The following is a 20,006-nucleotide window of genomic DNA, read 5'->3' as shown; positions in this document are numbered from 1 at the left end:
CTGCGAGCTCCTGGGGCTGCGAGCTGCGGAGCCCAGCCTGACCCAGTCTCTGTGCTGCACGGTGGCGGCGGCTGCGTGGCTGTAGCGCCGCCAGCCAGCGGTGCTCCAGGCAGTGTGGTAAGGGGGCAGGGGACAGGGGGGGTTGGATAGAGGGCAGAGGAGTTCGGGGTGGTGGTCAGAGGGCGGGGGTGTGGATAGGGCAGAGGTGGGCAAATTACGGACCGCGAGCCACATCTGGCCTGCGGGGCCATCCTGCCCAGCCCCTGAGCTCCCAGCTGGCCCCGGCCCCTCCCCGGCTGTCCTTCCTCCCCCGCAGCCTCAGCTTGCTGTGCTGGCAGCGCGGCATCCTGGCTGGCTCCGGGGCTGGGCGGTGCGGTGCAGGGGCAGATTTACAAGTGAACACAGGGTGCCCTGGCAAAGGCCCCCCAACAACAGGGGGACCCAGGGCCGGGCACTCGGGCAACTCAACACTGGCTGCACTGAAATCATATGCAGGCGGGCGGTGCAGATGGCGGGAGCGCAGGGAACGCAGGCGGAGGACTCGGGGAGCACTGGGAGGCCATGCAGCCGGCCAGAGAGAAGCGGCCCTTTGAAGGGGAAACCGCCGCTTCTCTCTGGCTGTGCGGCTGCCCCTGCTCCTGTTGAGTCCTCCGCCCATGTTTGCGGGGCCACATTCCGAAAGGGGCTGGGGCGGGGGGGAAGATGGATAAGGGGTAGGGTCCTGGAAGGAGGCGGTCAGGGGCAGGGGGTCCTGGAAGGGGGTGGTCAGGGGGTGGGGGGGTGGATGGAGGGGGGTCGGTTGGGGACAAGGAGCAGAGGGGTTGGATGGGTTTGGAGGTTCTTAGGGGGGCAGTCAGGGGGCAGGAAGTGGGAGGGGGTGGATAAGGGGTGGGGGGCAGGCTGTTTGGGAGGGGGCACAGTCTTCCCTACCTGGCCCTCCATACTGTTTTGCAACCCCAATGTGGCCCTTGGGCCAAAAAGTTTGCCCACCCCTGATCTAGACTGTTCTCAGTGGTAGCAGATGACACAACAAAGAGTAATGATTTCAAGTTGCAATGGGGGAGGTTTAGGTTGGATATTAGGAAACACTATTTCACTAGGAGCGTGGTGAAGCCCTGGGATGGGTTCCCTAGGGAGGTGGTGGAATCTCCTTCCTTAGAGGTTTTTAAGGTCATGCTTGACAAAGCCCTGGCTGGGATGATTTAGTTGGGGATTGATCCTGCTTTGAGCAGGGGTGGGACTAGATGACCTCCTGAGGTCCCTTCCAACCCTGAGATTCTATAATTCCAATTTCCTTCCCCCCTCCAGTTTGACCCCATTTATAGAGTAATATTCTCAACTATACCTTAACCAGTAATTGTGCTGAAATTTAACTAACCAATTCTAACATATTGTGACATAATTCTCTAACCCAGGCGTCGGCCACCTTTCAGAAGTGGTGTGCTGAGTCTTCATTTATTCACTCTAATTTAAGATTTCATGTGCCAATAATACATTTTAACGTTTTTAGAAAGTCTCTTTCTATAAGTCTATAATACATAATTGAACTATTGTATGTAAAGTCAGTAAGGTTTTTAAAATTTTTAAGAAACTTCATTTAAAATTAAATTAAAATGCAGAGCCTTCTGGACCGGTGGCCAGGACCTGGGCAGTGTGAGTGCCACTGAAAATCAGCTCGTGTGCCGCCATAGGTTGCCTACTCCTGCTCTAACCAATTATAAACCACTACCCTAATTAACTTACACCTGGCAACATTAATTATACAGGAGAGAGAAACAATTAGAGAACCAGACTGATTAACAATGTAAAAGTGGTAGCTATAAAGATAAAGCAATACAGAAATGAGGGTTTCACAACCACAAACATTGATAAGTGATTTCTTGCCAGACAGGCTGCTATCAAATTAAGGTTTCTTTAACCATCTTAAGATCCAGACAGGACTGTCTTCCTAACAGCCCAATAGCACCTTATTTCAGTGTGACTGGTTTGGGATGTGAGGATGTGACCCTTCGCTTCCCAGCTTATGGCTGCCCCTGCTGCTTAGCCAAAGGCCTTAGCCTAAGAACAAGGCCTCAGGCTGTCCTAGTGAGAGAAGGCCCAGAACAGGCAGACTGAGATTTTGATTCTTTGTTTTCATACTCCTGTAACTAAGTGATAAAAATACACCTAAGTTCTTAAAATATAGGCTTTGCAGGCAGGCCTGAATATCGCCATTCTAACAGGGGTCTACCCCTTCCCCCATGCTGTGTCTGTCTTGTCTATTTAGACTGTAAATTCTTCAGAGCATGGGCCATCTACTATTCTGCATTTGTACTGTGCCTAGCACAACGGGGAGACACTGTTAGTTGGTCCTTAGGCACTAAGGTAATGCGTATGATTAATAATAATAATAACTCTCCTGCCACTTGGAGCCAAGGAAGCTGGTCTTGGGATGTTACTGCTTAAAAATGATCTGAGCTTAAAACCATGGAATATTCTTTGTGACAAGTATCCCACAAATTCCACTGACCTCCCTTGTTTTCTTTGCCTGGCGTAGGGTTTCTAAATTCCAAACCTGATGTGGTCTCACAGCTGGAACGAGGAGAAGAGCCGTGGGTCCTGGACCTCCAGGGTTCTGAGAAAGAAGTGCTTCCAAGAGCTGTCTGCACAGGTGAGGACTTGGTTAAAGCAAGTCAAAAACTGTCCGTGAATACAGGAAACGTTCGGGATGACCTACAAAGACCTTGTGAGCTCTCCAAGTTCAGGATTGTTCCCTGCAGATGTGGAATAATTAGGCAGATGTCACTCATGGCTTCCCACCTATCCTGACTAACAACTGGCAGCAGATCCCTACCTGATCCCACTTTCCCCCCTCCATGTTCTGGTGAAATGCAGACCAAAACTGATCCCTTCCTCTCTCCTCTGGGGAAAATCAGTTCCTGATAGGTTTGATCTCTCCTGCACATATTTTGGTTTGTTCATCCCTTTTAAAATTCCTGTCTCTGAGATTTCCTTTCTCTCAGGCACAGAGAGTGACCTATGTCTGGATTCTCTCTGTCTCCCATCAGGTGATAGGATGGTGCGTGAGAATGAGATGCAGAAACCCCAGCAGGAAGATGCTGAGCAAGGAGCACCACATGGGACTTTATCAGGAAGACCCAAAGGGAATGTTTCCAGGAGTTGTGCACTCCGAGAAACAGTAAAAGCCTCAGAGACTCAGCAGAGGCCAGAGGAGAACTTCAGTAGCCTCTCAGACGTTATTACACATGAGAGAATCAACTTGGAAGAGACAAACTACACATGCCACGAGTGCGGGGAAAGCTTCAGTCAGCGCTCACACCTTATCACACATCAGAGAATCCACACAGGGGAGCTGCCCTACACGTGCGCGGAGTGCGGGAAAAGCTTCAGTCGGCGCGCAAGCCTTATCAGACATCAGAGAATCCACACAGGAGAGACGCCCTACACGTGCTCTGAGTGCGGGAAAAGCTTCAGTCGTTGCTCAAACCTTATCACACATCAGAGAATCCACACAGGGGAGACGCCCTACACGTGCGCTGAGTGCGGGAAAAGCTTCAGTTGGCGCTCAAGCCTTATCACACATCAGATAATCCACACAGGGGAGACGCTCTACACGTGCTCTGAGTGCGGGAAAAGCTTCAGTCGGCGCTCACACCTTATCAGACATCAGAGAATCCACACAGGAGAGCTGCCCTACACGTGCTCTGAGTGCGGGGAAAGTTTCGGGCGGAGCTCAAACCTTATCACACATCAGAGAATCCACACAGGGGAGACGCCCTACACGTGCGCTGAGTGCGGGAAAAGCTTCAGTCGGCGCTCACACCTTATCAGACATCAGAGAATTCACACTGGAGAGCTGCCCTACACGTGCTCTGAGTGCGGGGAAAGTTTTGGGCGGAGCTCAAACCTTATCACACATCAGAGAATCCACACTGGGGAGACGCCCTACACGTGCGCTGAGTGCGGGAAAAGCTTCAGTTGGCGCTCAAACCTTATCAGACATCAGAGAATCCACACATGAGAGACGCCCTACACATGCGCTGAGTGCGGGAAAAGTTTCATTGAGCACTCAGACTTTGTCAGACATCGTAGAATCCACAGTGGAGAGAGACCCTACACATGCTCTGCATTTGGGAAAAGCTTCAATCAGATGTCATTCCCTATTAGATATCAGAAAATCCAAATAGGAGAGAACTGTAAGAAATGCTTTTATTAGGGCTTCCCAAAGATTTGTTTTAAAAAAAATCAAATTTGCTAATTCCAATATAGTGAACTTTGCACCATCTTCACTGTGGTCTCTCAGCTCTGCCAGATGAGTTGCCTGCTTCTGCCTTTTGCAGCTCACCCTTCTTTGGGGTCAGTCCTGTGATCTTTTCTATCAGCTCCTTCCCTTTTGACTTGTAAGAGTGTGTGTCCCTCCAGCCAGGAATTTCATCAGCTCCAGGTGCGGGAGAGAGGGTTGATGCCAACAAGCTACCCTGAGGCAAAAGTTACCTGTGCCTTACATCCACTAGGACTGTACATGGAATTGGGTGCTCAAGTTAGTGATTTTGGTGTAAAAAGGCAATTATAGTTGTAGAGCAGAAGCAGCCCAGGGAGTGAACCTAACAGACAATGATCAAGTGATCTCTCTCCTGCCATCCATCTCCATCCTCTGACAAACAGAGGCTAGGGACACCATTCCTTACCCATCCTGGCTAATAGGCATTAATGGACTTAACCTCCATGAATTTATCCAGTTTTCTTTTAAACTCTGTTATAGTCCTAGCCTTCACAACCTCTTCAGGCAAGGAGTTCCACAAGTTGACTGTGCGCTGTGTGAAGAAGAACTTCCTTTTATTTGTTTTAAACCAGCTGCCTATTAATTTCATTTGGTGGCCCCTAGTTCTTGTATTATGGGAGTAAGTAAATAACGAGGGGAGAGATAGCTCAGTGGTTTGAGCATTGGCCTGCTAAACCCAGGGTTGTGAGTTCAATCCTTGAGGGGGCCACTTAGGGATCTGGGGCAAAAATTTGTCCTGCTAGTGAAGGTAGGGGGCTGGACTCAATGACCTTTCAAGGTCCCTTCCAGTTCTAGGAGATTGGTATATCTCCAATTATTACCTTTAACTTTTCCTTATCTACTTTCTCCACATCACTCATGATTTTATATACCTCTATCATATTCCCTCTTAGTCTCCTCTTTTCCAAGCTGAAAAGCCCTAGCCTCTTTAATCTCTCCTCATATGGGACCCGTTCCAAACCCCTAATCATTTTAATTGCCCTTCTCTGAACCTTTTCTAATGCCAGTACCGTATTGTTCCGAGTATAGGCCGCTCCTGATTATAAGCCGCACCCTTAAAGTTTGGTGCTATTTTAAAAAAAATAAATTTTTAACTTTTTTTAACTTAAAGAAAATCTCAGCCGCGGCCGGGACTCAGAGGGCTCTGGGCTGTCTGCCGCGGCGGGGAGCCCAGAGCCCTTTAAATCCCAGCCGCGGTGGGGAATCAGAGCGCTCTGGGCTGCCCGCCGCGGCGGGGAGCCCAGAGCCCTTTCAATCCCAGCCGCGGCGGGGAATCAGAGCGCTCTGGGCTGCCCGCCGCGGCGGGGAGCCCAGAGCTCTTTAAATCCCAGCCGCGGCGGGGAATCAGAGGGCTCCGGGCTGCCCGCCGCGGCGGGGAGCCCAGAGCTCTTTAAATCCCAGCCGCGGCCGGGACTCAGAGGGCTCTAGGCTGCCCGCTGCGGCGGGGAGCCCAGAGCTCTTTAAATCCCAGCCGCGGCGGGGAATCAGAGCGCTCTGGGCTGCCCGCCGCGGGGGGGAGCCCAGAGCGCTTTCACTCCCAGCCGCGGCGGGGAATCAGAGCGCTCTGGGCTGCCCGCCGCGGCGGGGAGCCCAGAGCCCTTTCAATCCCAGCCGCGGCGGGGAATCAGTGCGCTGTGGGCTGCCCGCCGCGGCGGGGAGCCCAGAGCTCTTTAAATCCCAGCCGCGGCGGGGAATCAGAGGGCTCTGGGCTTCCCGCCGCGGCGGGCAGCCCAGAGCGCTCTGATTCCCCGCCGCGGCTGGGATTTAAAGTATTTTTATTGGGTTTTTTTTTTACAAGATCCCGCTTATAGGCTGCACCCCTAGTTTAAAGACTTAAATTAGGGGGGAAAAGTGCGGCCTATACTCGGGACAATACGGTATATCTTTTTTGAGATGAGGAGACCACATCTGTACATAGAATTCAAGATATGGGCATACCATGGAGTTATATAAGGGTAATAATATAGTCAGTCTTATTCTCTATCCCCTTTTTAATGATTCCTAACATCCTGTTTGCTTTTTTGACCGCCTCTGCACACTGCGTGGGCATCTTCAGAGAACTATCCATGATGACTCCAAGATCTTTTTCCTGATTTGTTGTAACTAAATTAGTCCCGATCATATTTTATGTATAATTGGAGTTATTTTTTCCAATATGCATTACTTTACATTTATCCACATTAAATTTCATGTGCCATTTTGTTGCCCAATCACTTAGTTTTGTGAGATCTTTATTAAGTTCTTCACAGTCTGCTTTGGTCTTAACTATCTTGAGCAGTTTAGTAACATCTGCAAACTTTGCCACCTCACTTTTTACCCCTTTCTCCAGATCGTTTATGAATAAGGTGAATAGGATTGGTCCTAGGACTGACCCTTGGGGAACACCACTAGTTACCCCTCTCCATTCTGAGAATTTACCATTAATTCCTACCCTTTGTTCCCTGTCTTTTAACCAGTTCTCAATCCTTGAAAGGACCTTCCCTTTTATCCCATGACAGCTTAATTTATGTAAGAGCCTTTGGCGAGGGACCTTGTCAAAGGCTTTCTGGAAATCTAAGTACACTATGTCCACTGGATCCCCCTTGTCCACATGTTTGTTGACCCCCTCAAAGAACTCTAATAGATTAGTAAGACAGGATTTCCCTTTACGGAAACTGTGTTGACTTTTGCCCAACAATTTATGTTCTTCTATGTGTCTGACAATTTTATTCTTTACTATTGTTTCAACTAATTTGCCCGGTACCAATGTTAGACTTACTGGTCTGTAATTGCCGGGATCACCTCTAGAGCCCTTTTTAAATATTGGCGTTACATTAGCTAACTTCCAGTCATTGGGTACCGAAGCCGATTCAAAGGACAGGTTACAAACCATAGTTAATAGTTCTGCAACTTCACATTTGAGTTCTTTCAGAACTCTTGGGTGAATGCCATCTAGTCCTGGTGACTTGTTAATGTTGAGTTTATCAATTAATTCCAAAACCTCCTCTAGTGACACTTCAGTCTGTGACAGTTCCTCAGATTTGTCACCTACAATTTGGCAATGTTTATGCTCCTTTCTAGGATTTGACTTCCACTTTTTAAAGGAAGTCTTTTTGTCTCTCACTGCTTCTTTTACATGGTTGTTAAGCCCCGGTGGCTCTTTTTTAGTTCTTTTACTGTGTTTCTTAAATTGGGGTATACATTTAAGTTGGGCCTCTATTATGGTGTCGTTAAAGTGTCCATGCAGCTTACAGGAATTTCACTTTAGTCACTGTACCTTTTAAATTCTGTTTAACTAACCCCCTCATTTTTGTATAGTTCTCCTTTTTGAAATCAAATGCCACAGTGTTGGGCTGTTGAGATGTTCTTCCCACCACAGGGATGTTAAATGTTATTATATTATGCCGTTTATTTCGAGCAACTGCAGTTATTCGGGAGAGTACAGACAGGCAGAGTTTCCCCTCCCAAGGTAGGTCTCGGTTAGATAAACAATTAAGGCAAGCATTTATACCTTTTGTGACGTACAGTAAGGAGCAACAACTGCATTTTGTTTGTACATATTCCTTTCTGATAGCTTACTTCTCTCAGCAATTTCTGCTACAATCTGCATTCTATTCTTATCTAAGACAAGGTCGAAAACCAGCGTCTCTTACAGTTCTTTTCCGCTCGCCCACGCCCTGCTTGGAAGTCTCCCGTTATTAGCTGTTAGTTAGCCTGGTAAATATCAAGTCCCTGAGAAAACACAGTTATACGAAGCAAAACGAAATCACAAATAGAAATGTCATTGGAAATTCAAAAATTAAAAAGGAAAATGCAATTCCCATCACTTCATTGTATCTGGGCCATTCCTGTATCGAGAGTACCCGCTAAGGGCCCTGTGTGCTTATGGGAAACCTGGAGGAACTCATAGCAGAGCCTGAACATGAAACTCAACTGCTCCCAGGTGCCGCAGTAAAACCCTTCCCTGCTGTGATGTTGATGATTTTATGAAAATATGCTAATGAGTGTGAATATAATGTAACTGGAACATGCTTCATGCAAAAGGTCTCTTGTGCAGTATCATTACAAAGCTTATTATCTACTGTGTGTGTTCAGCCTATTTGTATGAACCGATCATTCCTGTATCTGAAGATAGAAATATGAACTATAACTCTGAGGTCCTGTTGTAATGATGCAAAGTGTGGGCCATTAATAGTGGTTTGGACTCCTGATGCTCCCATTAACCAGGACAATTGACTGGAGATGGCTCTGTCCTGCACCATCTGTGAGTCAGGCCAGGAACAATGAAAGCTTGGGGTCTCACAGGGCATGTGACCATGTCACCTGGTACAGGAATCCATCTTAAACCTGGGGCTTTTCCCTAGGGGAGAGACAAAAGATTCCTGCCTTGTACCAAAGCTGTTTAAGGGGGTGGAACAGAAGAAAGGTGGCTGCAATCATGAGAAATCCCCTAGCTACCACCTGAGCTGGAACAAGGACTATACCAGGTGAAAAGATTGGGCTCAGACAAGAAATAAGTCTAGTCTGCAAAAGAAGCTTATTGGAAGGTCTCTGAGGGTGAGATTTTATCTGTATTGAGTTTCATACTGTATTAGTCTTAGACTTGCATGTTTTTGTTTTATTTTGCTCTATGGAGAATACAAACGCCACAGAGTACGAAAAGTTAATGCCTTAGAAAAATCTGTGTGTGTTAGAGTGTCTAGGAACCACTCTCCTATAGCTTCTTTTCTCTGATTTCCTTTAGAAAATCTGAAGCAGGGAGCAGAAAACCATTGTCTTTTCTGAGGTGTGAACTCAGGACCTACTGAGTATGAGACTGACATGCTGCCAACTATGCTAAGAAGGCCCAGGAAAATGTTTAGGCTCAGTGCATATAGGATCCTCCTACAGCAGTGACTGGGGCAGGGAAGGAGCTGGAAGAAGTAGGGAGATCTGGTGCCCACAGACCTATCCTGGCATCTTTCTCAGCAGCAAAGAAATGAATTTGCCTTTCCAGTGAACAATCTACTGGAACTAATGGCAGCACAGGGGGGATGTTTCTAAAGTATGCACCCACCTCTACATTTTAGAACTTACTCTCCTTTTTCTAGTATAGCACTTTCTATATGAACTGGCAAAAGAAACTACACAGGTAAGAGAAACAAGGGCTTGAGAGAAAGCTTGAACTCATAACCCCAACAGATGGCTCCTCTGCACTAACCAGTTGCACCCCTGAAGATGTTTTTTAAACACATTTGGGAAGCAGGCAGTTATCAGTCTCTGTGGTTCACACCTTTGCCTGGTAATTGAAAGGCTGCTGGTTCAAACTTAACTCAAGATGCGGCTTTTCAGCGATGAGACTCCAGTACATTTTAACAGGAAGAAAATCTCCTCTATTCTGGCTTTGCCCCATTTGACTCCTTCTGCCCATCTTCTCCCCCTCCCCCAGTCTCTTTCCTTCCCCACTGGGGCCATGCAGAGAGGAGCCCCAGTCAGTCTCTGTCACAGAGAGTCTGTATCCCATAAAGGGAGGGAGGGTTTACTTTAAAACACTGTTGGGGGGGTCTCCACATGCTGCCCCCGCCCCAACTGCCAACTCTGCCAACTGTGGCAATGGGAACTGCAGGGGTGGAGTCTGCGGGCAGCAGTGCACAGAGACGCCCCCGGCCCTCCAGATTAGGGGCTGCGGGTTGCTTTCGGGAGATGCCCGAGGTAAATGCTGCACCCCTCACCCTCTCCTGCAACCCCAACCCCCTGCCCCAGCCCAGACCCCACACCTGCACCCAAACTCCTTCCAAGAGCCTGCCCCCCACACTCACTCCTGCACCCCAACCCTCTGACTGAGCCCAGACCCTGCACCCAAACTCTCCCAGTGCCCAACCCCTCTCCCTCCCACAACCAAACTCCTTCCCAGAGCCTTACACAGGTGTGTGTGGCAGGTGGGGCAGGACTTGGTCCCATTCTGGGCACCACCAAAAATTATACAAACCTGCCACACCTGTCCAGCCCAACCTTCTGCTGATGCACCTCAGCCCACACCCGTGCAGGGTTTGAAGCTTTCGTTGCTTAAATTCCAGGATGCGGAGGGATTTCAGCTCCCCTTTGCCCAGAGGGAACCTTCACCCCACTCCTAACCAGGTTCTTGTCCATGGGATCACTGTAGGGGGGCTGGGTCCCTCTATGTCTTTTCTCTCTCTAGGACAGGCCAGGGTGCAATAACTGGGGGCATCTGAGCACCGAGGACCTTCTGTGAGGCTGCCATTCCCCTTCCCCTTCTGTGGTCCCATCTGCCATTGACTCCAGCCTTTTTTCTATCCATTGTCAGCACCATCCCAAGCCAGCAGCACTCACCTCAAAAAGACAGAGTCCAGTGACACCTTACAGACTAACAGACGTATTGGAGCATAAGCTTCCGTGGGTGAATCCCACTTCGTCAGATGAATGTAGTGGAAATTTGCAGGGGCATGTATAAATATGCAGGCAAGAATCTGTCTAGAGATAAGGAGGTTAGTTCAATCAGGGAGGATGAGACCCTCTTCTAGCAGTTGAGGTGTGATCATCAAGGGAGGAGAAACTGCTTTTGTACTTGGCAAGCCAGTCATAGAATTCCCACTCCATTCATCTGACGAAGTGGGGATTCACCCACGAAAGCTCATGCTCCAATACGTCGGTTAGTCTAGAAGGTGCCACAGGACTCTGTCGCCTTTTACAGATCCAGACTAACACGGCTACCCCTCTGATACTCAAAAAGACAGTGTCCCCTGCTGGGAGTAAATCACTGACCCCTCTCCTCCCTGAGCACTGACTGCCCTCTGTTTCCTTGCCTCTCAGTCTGTGCAGATGGGACCTTTCCCTCCAGTGCTGGAGGATTCGCCCTTCTCATCTACCCTTGTCCCAAGCAGCACAGCAGGTGGGAATCTTAAATGTACCAAGGTGACTTAGGAGCAGAAACACAACCCCCCCCCCCCGATCTTCCATGCAATTGTCACTTGCTCCTCACTGAGCAGGACTGAAACTGGTGCAGGGAGACTGGTGGGCCACATCCCCTCTGGGCATGAGCAAAGCAGCAGGGTGAAAAAATGATCATGAAGATGCTGAGGATTGAACCCAGGGCCTCATACATGCAAAGCATGTGCTCAACCACTGAGCTACATCCCCTAGCAGGTTGTGTTTATTATGGGTTACACTCAGAGCCCTCCTGTTTCCAGAGCATCCAGTGACCTATAAGCTTCACGAGAAGCCCGTTCCCCTCTCTGAGGACCAATCCTGCTCTCCTGGAGGTGACTTGTTCATAGGGGTCACTTTTCAGCAGGGCCAGATTCTATGTGTGGGGCAGAGAGAGTGGCTGCCCTGGTCTCAGGGTGCAGAGATACACTCAGCCATCTGCCCTGCATTGGGTTGGGGGTGCTGCAATCCCCTGCTGCAAGGTCATGGTGGGGGATGCTATGAGCAGCTCAACACCTCACCCTGGTGGCAGAAGTGGTGTGGGGAGCTCCAGGTGTTTCTAGGATCTGCTATTTCCACCTGCCTGTAAACTCCAGCCTTCCCCAGCACATTCACTGCGGTGCAATTGGGTCACTGTTTCCATGGATGAACAGCAAAGAATGGCTCCCAGTTTCCCTTCTATTGCCAGCAGGATTAGCCTGTGTCAGTGGTTAATGAGGTGGATCTAGTTGTAGATTGTTATTCGTTCCCCACCTTGACAATTGACACAGTCCCTTTCCCAGGCAGATTCCCAGCACCTCAGTGATCCTGGTAGCAGGGTTGGGTCCTGAGATTTTCAGGGTTCTTTTCCCCTCCACCTGGAGTGAACTCAGCTTTTTCCCCATCCCAGACAATCCATGAAATAACAACAGGAGCATAAAGAAAGAGGGGAGGGAACATCTCACGGCCAGGGCTGGATGTGCCCAGAGCCCCCTGCTTGTCCATTGTTTCCATGGAATTTGGCCTCCTGCTTTGCACAAGGGACAGAGAAAGATCTTGCTGTTCCTGTGTCTGTGCAAAGAAAATTGTGCTTCTGTATGAAAGAGAGGCGGGAAATGGCCCCATGATGGGGCAATAGCCTCAGGGTTAAGAGCAAAGGACAATGATGGGAAGGTTCACAATTGACTCAGTAGTTGCATACAAAGGTGCACGTTTGGCAGTTACATTGGGAAATTCTGGCTCCTTCTCAGGCTCAGGTTGGCCACCCCGGTCTAGGTGTAGAAGTGACAACATTTAAACTTGAAAGAGGGGCCAATTTCCCCATCATTTCACACCTTTACACCCAAACACGATGACTTTCTGAATGAACCCTCCTCGTTCAGCCAGAAGATCTTGGGGTGGATGTAGGAGTCACTGGGTAAAATTCTCTGGACTCTGTTCTGAATCAGGTCATAGAATCATAGAATCTCAGGGTTGGAAGGGACCTCAGGAGGTCATCTAGTCCAACCCCCTGCTCAAAGCAGGACAAAACCCAACTAAATCATCCCAGCCAAGGCTTTGTCAAGCCTGACCTTAAAAACCTCTAAGGAAGGAGATTCCACCACCTCCCTAGGTAACCCATTCCAGTTCTTCACCACCCTACTAGTGAAAAAGTTTTTCCTAATATCCAACCTAAACCTCCCCCTCTGCAACTTGAGACCATTACTCCTTGTTCTATCATCTTCTACCACTGAGAACAGTCTAGATCCATCGTATTTGGAACCCCCTTTCAGGTAGTTGAAAGCAGCTATCAAATCCCCCCTCAGAGCAGAGGTACCTAGTGATCTAGTCTGGCTGTAAAATCTATAGATCAACACCATTAATACGAAATTAATCCTCAGAAACGGCTGTTCCTCACCCAGACCCCAGCAAAGGGCTCTCCAAGGAAGAGGGCTGTTGAGGAAGGAAAGAAGGAAGACGTCCTTCTCCCCCTGGAGGAACTGGGCTCTGCGCTTTGGACAGAAAGGAGGGGAAGGAAATGGCCACACGATGGCAGCAGAACCTAAGAAATGAAACACAATAGGCTTATGTCCACACTGCAATGAAACACCCAGGGCTGCCCCCATACCAGCTCAGGCTCCCGGGGCTTGGGCTGTGGGGTGGTAAATTTGCAGTGTAGACATCTCGGCTCAGGCTCAATACCAGGCTCTGAGACCCCACAAGGCTGGGAGGGAGAGTAGCAAGTAAAAAAGGTAGAACGGCAGTGGAGTATTACCCTGGTCTCAATGGCATTTCTCCATCGGTCTGTCTGCTCTGGGGCAGGGACAATAACACGTCCTGCTGCATTCGTTATTTCAAAGGGGGGTTTAGTATTTTCATTCTCACACATGGTGCACGAAGCAGGACTCAACCCTCAGCATAAACTAAACGAGCTGCCCACAGATTCTGGCAGCCACAATGAGGCATTTGGTGTGAGAGCTCAGACCTGCCCCTGTCCCACAGGGACGGGGTCATCTGTGAGGGGACTGGGCCACTGACCTACCAGCTCCTAACTCCCAAACTTTCAGTAATATCATCAGTGCCTGTGAGTGTAATTTAAACCATCAAAACAGTCATAGTGGGCTAGACCATAGTCTGGACTTCGGGTCTGGAAAAGAGCTGCCACAATCCATAGACCAGGTTGTTATATAACATGCACATGGATTTTAACCCTTCACATACAGTAATGGGAAAGTTCTTGGTTTAGGCTTGTAGCAGTGATGGAATAAACTGCAGGTTCAATAAACAGCTGGGATGGGTCATTCAGTCCTTTGTACAGAGCTTCAGTTTGTAGCAAAGTCTCTCCAGAGGTATGAAGCAGGATTGAAGACAAGATGGAGATGAGGCATGAGCCTTTTATAGTCTCTTGCCATGTGGTCTTTGCTTTCTTTGTCCCAAGGACACTCTGTCCAGCACGTGGCATAGAAAAACCTTAGAGTTCTGTCCATAGGCAGGTCCCTGCAGACCTTGCTGAGTTACAAGGCGTATCTGCCTTCTCTCAGTGGGTCGATTGTAGAGCTGATGGTCTTTAATGGGCCATCAAGCAGGCTAGGCAGAACTGACACCAACTTGTCTGGCTAGGGTGTTTCCCGGAAGCAGAGCACAAGTTTGAAATATGGACAGAACAGAGCCAATACTTATAACTTCAACTACAAAAATGATACACATCTAGAGATAGCATCATTATAATCAGCCAATCAGAACCTCTCCATAGACCCCTTACATGACAACCTTTCTACAATATTGGCTGCAAATATAGAACAGTGGTCGCAACGGTGATCTATACAGTTACAGATTATGTCAGTAACGCCACAGGAGGTGACACGGCATCAGTGAGACTGATACTGGAATACTGCCTCCAGATTTGGTGTCCTCGTTTGAAAAAGATGTTGTGAAATTGGAGCTGGGGCAGCAAAGAGCCACCAAATGTCCTGAGGGCTGGAGAAAAATGCCTTCTAGTGAGCTACTGAAAGAGCTCAACCTGTCCAGCTTATCAAAAGAAGATTGAAAGGTGACTTCATTGAAGTCTTGAAGTGCCTTAATGGAGAGAAAAGATTGGATATTAAAGGGCTTTTTAATCTAGCAGAGAAAAGCATAACAAGACCCAATGTCTGGAAGGTGAAAAGAGACAAATTCATATTACAACTAAGGCACAAAGATTCAACAGTGAGGATGATTCACCACAGGAACAAGCTACCAAGGAAAGTGGTGGATTCTCCATCTCTTGATGTCATTTCATGAAGACTAGATGCCTTTCTGGAATGTGTTTGCCCCAAAAGTAGCTCTTGTGTCATACAGGAGGCCTGTGATATGCAGGGGGTCAGATTAGATGCTCTAATGGTCTCTTCTGGCCATAAAGTCAACTCCTTTCTGAAAAACTGAGTGTAGCATTGGGAGCAGTGTCTGATGTTTCCCTGTCTATCCAGCTTGCTGCCTAGAACGAACGCTCCTTGATAGGGGTGATCCACAGGGAGTAGCTCAAACCTCCAAAGTGCCTGGCTAGGGGCAGGACATTGGCGCAGCAAGGAAGGGGTGTGGCAGTGACATCACAAAGGCCTTTTGCAGGACCTCAGACTATTGGTCCAAGGTGGTGGGGAGGTGGTGACCTCACAGAGAGATGCTGACATCAGCCAGGCAGGACAGGGGCGAGGGGCCAGGGAAACCTCAGAGACCCCTGTGGCTTTGCTTCAGCAAGTTTCCTTCTCCAGGTCTCTCTCTGAGGACTGAGAGAGTATTCGGGTTCACGGACGTGAGCGCCAGGAGGAACCTCTTTCGAGTTTTCTCCTTCCCTTTTCGTGATTTTACTAGAAAACAGCCGTCCCTGTTTAGAAGGTAAGAGCCTCCTGGAGCTTTGAAACCTGTTCAGTCTGATCCATCTGGTGACAGTTGAATTCTAAGCATGGAAAACACCAGCTTAAGGAGACAGAAGTTTATTGCGCACCTGGGATTTTTTCCCTGAGAATCACTGGGGACATTAGGTTTTGTCCTTTTTGTTTCCCCTTTTCCTCCATCCATCCCTCTCTCCTTTCTCTTCATTTCTTGCTTCTTTTGTCCTTTCTCCTGTTCTCCTCCCAACACCAGGAGTGTGTGTGTGTGTGTGTTGCGGGGAGTGCTCTGCAGCTCCCACTGTGGGAGGTCCACCCAAAAATGTGGGGCTGAAATAGTGCTCGGGCAGTGATCCCCACCAGTGACCTGGGCCATCCTTTGGGCTCTCTGGTGAGAACCCTCAGCCGCCTATCCTCAGTCTCTACCCTGATTGGCTGAGCAGGGGGTTATTGACAGGGAGGAGACTCAGGTCCTTGTTGTTCTCTTTTAAGACGAAGTAAATAAGTCAGACCCAGTTCTATGTTTGATGAATTTTGCTGCTTCTCTGCATTAATGGTCTCTGAGCAGTTCATGATTCTCTCTAACCTTGCAGTTCTCCTCAAATACTTGCTGAATAATTCCTGTGCACTGTTGTGGTCTGGAGTTCATCTGAGAGCACTTTATTCAGGTCATTCAATGTCTGAAATTCAAGATCCGATGGTTAGTTTGAAAATCAGGGCTCTTGGGTCCTATTCCCAACTCTGCCACTGACTGGCCGTGTGACCTAAGAGAAGTCAATTCTCCTTTCTCAGCCTTAGCTTCTCCCTCTTTCAAGTAGGGATAATAATGATCTGCTCCTACCTATCTCAACACACTCACTCTTTCCCAACACACACACTGTCTCTCCCCACACACACACAGTCTCCACACCGCAGTTGAAAAGCAGCTGGTAATCTAGTAAGATGCCCATGGAACGGTGGGATAGAGAAACCTGCATCATGTGATGCTGTACCAGCCCGTGAGGCATTGCAAACCCTTCCCAAAACACCCTGCAGCTAGTTGCACAGTGGGATAGTTACTCACAGTGCACTGCTCTCTGTTGCCATCCAAGAACTGCTAGCATGGATGTGCTCTGGTGACACAAGGGGCATAGGGAGGACATTCAATAGCTGTTTAGTTAAAACACTTTAACTATAGCAGCAATGCCAGGGGGTTGGTGGCTCCTTTCTTTCCTCACCCTGGAGTAAACGCAGCTTTTTATTCCATTCTTGATGTTTCATGGAATAACAACAGACGACCGAAGAAAGACATGGACAGGGTGGGTCTCAGGGGAGGGGCAGAGAGGTTCGAGCGGTGGGCAGAGCAGGTCTCGGAGGTGGGGGCAGTGGGCAGGGCAGGTCTCAGGGGAGGGACAGAGGTGAGAGAAGTGGGCAGGGTGGGTCTCCAGGGAGAGGCACAGAGGTGTGGGTGGTGGGCAGGGTGGGTTGCAGGGACGGGTCAGCGAGGTGGCGGCTGGTGGGCAGACCTTGTGGTAGGGGGTGGAGAGGCACGAGCAGCAGGCAGGAAGGCCTTGGGGGAGGAGAGGAGCGAGCGAAAGGTGGCTCAGCCGTCCTCAGCCAAAGAGGAAGAGCGGGGGTGGGAAGTGGCCAAACAGGAGCAAGGGGGGAGCACAGGTGGGGCCTCAGAGAGAGGAGAAGGGTGGGGGCGCAGTGCCATGGTCTGGGCACCAATGGGCCCCCCACTTCTAGGGAGCTTCCAACGCTCACACCCAGCCTCCCCAAATGCAAGAGCCATGGGCCACCTATTCTCTTCATCTTCACTAACCAAGCCCCTCCCCAAGCTATGTTGATGGAAGAAGCCCTCCTGTTGGCACAGCGCTATCTGCACCGGGGTTAGGCTGATATAACTGCATTGCTTAGGGAGGTAAATTTTTTACACCCCTGAGTAATGTAGTTACACCGATCTAATTTTGTAGTGTAGATCTGTCCAAAGAACCTTGGGAGTAAAACTTCACCTGCTCCTCTGCTTTACTGAATCCAAACAGAAGCAAAGCTTGTCAGGCGCAGATGGAGGTTGGCAGAGAGTCAGGTATGTGCAGACATGATCCCTTCAGCAGCTGTAGGCACCATAGCTTAGCTGGCTAAAACCACTGTTTTGTATACAGGAGATCCTGGGTTCAAGTTCCAGTGGTACCTTACTGAGTTGCTTTTGGGGCACCTGGTATTCGCTGCTGTCAGAAGACAAGATTCAGAGCTAGATGGACCTTCGGCCTAGCCTAGTGTGGTTTTTCTTATGGTTTGAATTACACTCACAGGCACTGATGATAGAGTTACTGAAAGTTTGGGAGTTAGGAGTTGATAGGTCAGTGGTCCAGTCCCCTCTCAGATGACCCCGTCCCTCTGGGACAGGGGCAGGTCTGAGCTCTCACACCAAATGCTCATTGTGGCTGCCAGAATCTGTGGGCAGCTCATTTCGTTTATGCCGAGGGTTGAGTCCTGTTTTGTGCACCGTGTCTGAGAATGAAAATCCTAACCTGCCCTTTGAAATAACAAAAGCAGAAGGACGTGTTTCTGTCCCTGCCCCAGAGCAGACAGACCAATGGAGAAATGCCATGAGTCCAGGGTAATACTCCCCTGCGGTTTTACCATTTCCACTTGCTAAACTCCCTCCCAACCTTCTGGGCTCCTGGAGCAGGGGACTGAGCCTGAGCCGAGACACGGACACTGCAACTTTACAGCCCAAGCCGCATGACCCTGATTAATGTGACACGGGCCAGTCGTGGGTGTTTCATTGCACTGGAGACGTAGCCTAATGTTATGTCTGCACTGCGATTAACACACCCAGGGCACCTGTCGCAAAGCCCGGGTCAGCTGACTCAGGGTTATGCGGCTTGGGCTGCAAGAGTATAAAATTCCAGTGCAGACAGATGGTCTTGAGCCCAACCTCTGAGACCCCACGAGGGGTGAGGGTTTCCGAACCCAGGCTTCAGTGTGAACAGAAATATCTGCACCACAGTTTTTAGCCTCTCAGCTTTAGCTTCATTAGCCCAAGTCAGATGGTCCAGGCCAGCCCTGCTGCCATCTTTATCCCAGGAGAGATGGACTCTAAGGGTACGTCTCCATTGCAATGTCAGCCCAGGGGTGGCACGCTGTGCTCAAAGCAGCACCCTGGAAGCCCCATATTCACCACTCTCCTATAATGATGATATGGTTTGTACAAAGTCTGCCTGGTGAGGTGTCATTTCAAAAGTCTTTGTCTGTTGAACATTACTATTGTGTTGGATTGTGTGTGTAGCATTGGCTGGGAAGTTTTGCTCTGTGTGTGTTACTGAGATGAGGTTGGGAAATGCCCACCACCAGCCTTTCAGGTGTGACAATGGAGGAACCAGACCCGCTGCTGGCCCATTAAAGGGATCCACACTCCCAAGGACTATCCCAGGCAGGAACCGTGTACAATGCAGACTTCTCTGAGATAGCACAGCGACAATGGACACTGCTTGACTCACATCCTAGCAAAGGTACTTCCTAGCCAGTTGGAAGAAACTATGACAGGTGGGGTAGAGACATTATGAATTGGCCTCTCTCCCCCACAACTCAACAGCTGGAAATACACCTGGATGACAAAACTGATTCAGAAATCAGAAGAGAATAATAATAATACATTCAAACCAAAGTCCCCAAACAGACTAGTAGTGGTTTCTCAGCAGAAAATTTTCAGTTTGGGGAATTTTGTTTTCCCAGTCAGACTTTGCCAAGGGAAGCAGAGACAAAATGGTTGAGTTGTCTCCTTCAGAACAGCTTGGTCTAGACACTGGCTTTGGTTCACTGTTGTGGCCTTGCTCAGGTTGGGGGTATTTTAATTATTTGGGGAGGTCCAAGGGTGTTTGGGGGAGATTATGAGGCTGTTCCCTTTTGAGATAAAAACTAAGAAATGCAGGACTAGAGAATTTTTTTAGAAATCTGGGATTTAGACATTTTATTTGAAGCAAGGGGGGGAGGCAGCTTAGATTCTGAGAAGGTTTTTGTTTGCAAGAAACAACATTGTTTGATCTGTCATTGTACCAAGGGGGGAGATGGTTGTCTATAAAGGAGAGTGAAGACTAAATGCATCCCATGAGGATGGGATTTGAACCATGCATGCAGAGCACAATGGATTAACAGCATCACCTTAACCACTCGGCCACCTCATCTGAGCTGCTAAGATAAGGACAGGAGGAGAAATCTAAGGCCGGCAGAGATAGGGCCACTAAGGAGTTTTTAAATACTAAGCGTAAGCAGAAGCTGAATGAGCTCCCCCCTCACAGCTAGTGAGGAGCTGGGGGAAGACTTCAGGAACAGGCCGTGTTTGCACAGACACCCCTACTCTGCCTAGCTATGCAGCATGATGGGGCCGCTTCCCCAAAATGACCAGTTTGGGATGTCAAGTATCAGAGGGGTAGCCGTGTTAGTCTGGTTCTGTAGAAGCAGCAAAGAATCCTGTGGCACCTTATAGACTAACAGACGTTTTGCAGCATGAGCTT

The 20,006-nt window shown here is 49.0% G+C and overlaps 1 protein-coding gene and 1 non-coding gene across 2 annotated transcripts in view; one reads left to right on the top strand and one right to left on the bottom strand.

Moving 5' to 3' along the window:
- The window catches only part of LOC123356632, a 1,710,063-nt gene that overhangs the window by 1,341,737 nt on the left and 348,320 nt on the right, over positions 1-20,006 (top strand). The window contains 1 exon segment of the mRNA XM_044999989.1: positions 3,251-4,119. Coding sequence (XP_044855924.1) covers positions 3,251-4,119 — 869 coding nt within the window.
- TRNAA-UGC lies at positions 11,327-11,398 on the bottom strand. The gene has a single exon. It is a non-coding gene; the product is annotated as a tRNA-Ala (tRNA).

The sequence above is a fragment of the Mauremys mutica genome, chromosome 26 (assembly GCF_020497125.1).
Source record: "Mauremys mutica isolate MM-2020 ecotype Southern chromosome 26, ASM2049712v1, whole genome shotgun sequence".
Taxonomy (NCBI): domain Eukaryota; kingdom Metazoa; phylum Chordata; order Testudines; family Geoemydidae; genus Mauremys; species Mauremys mutica.
Note: the sequence above shows the minus strand (reverse complement) of the source record. Positions and strands in the feature narration are given on the sequence as shown.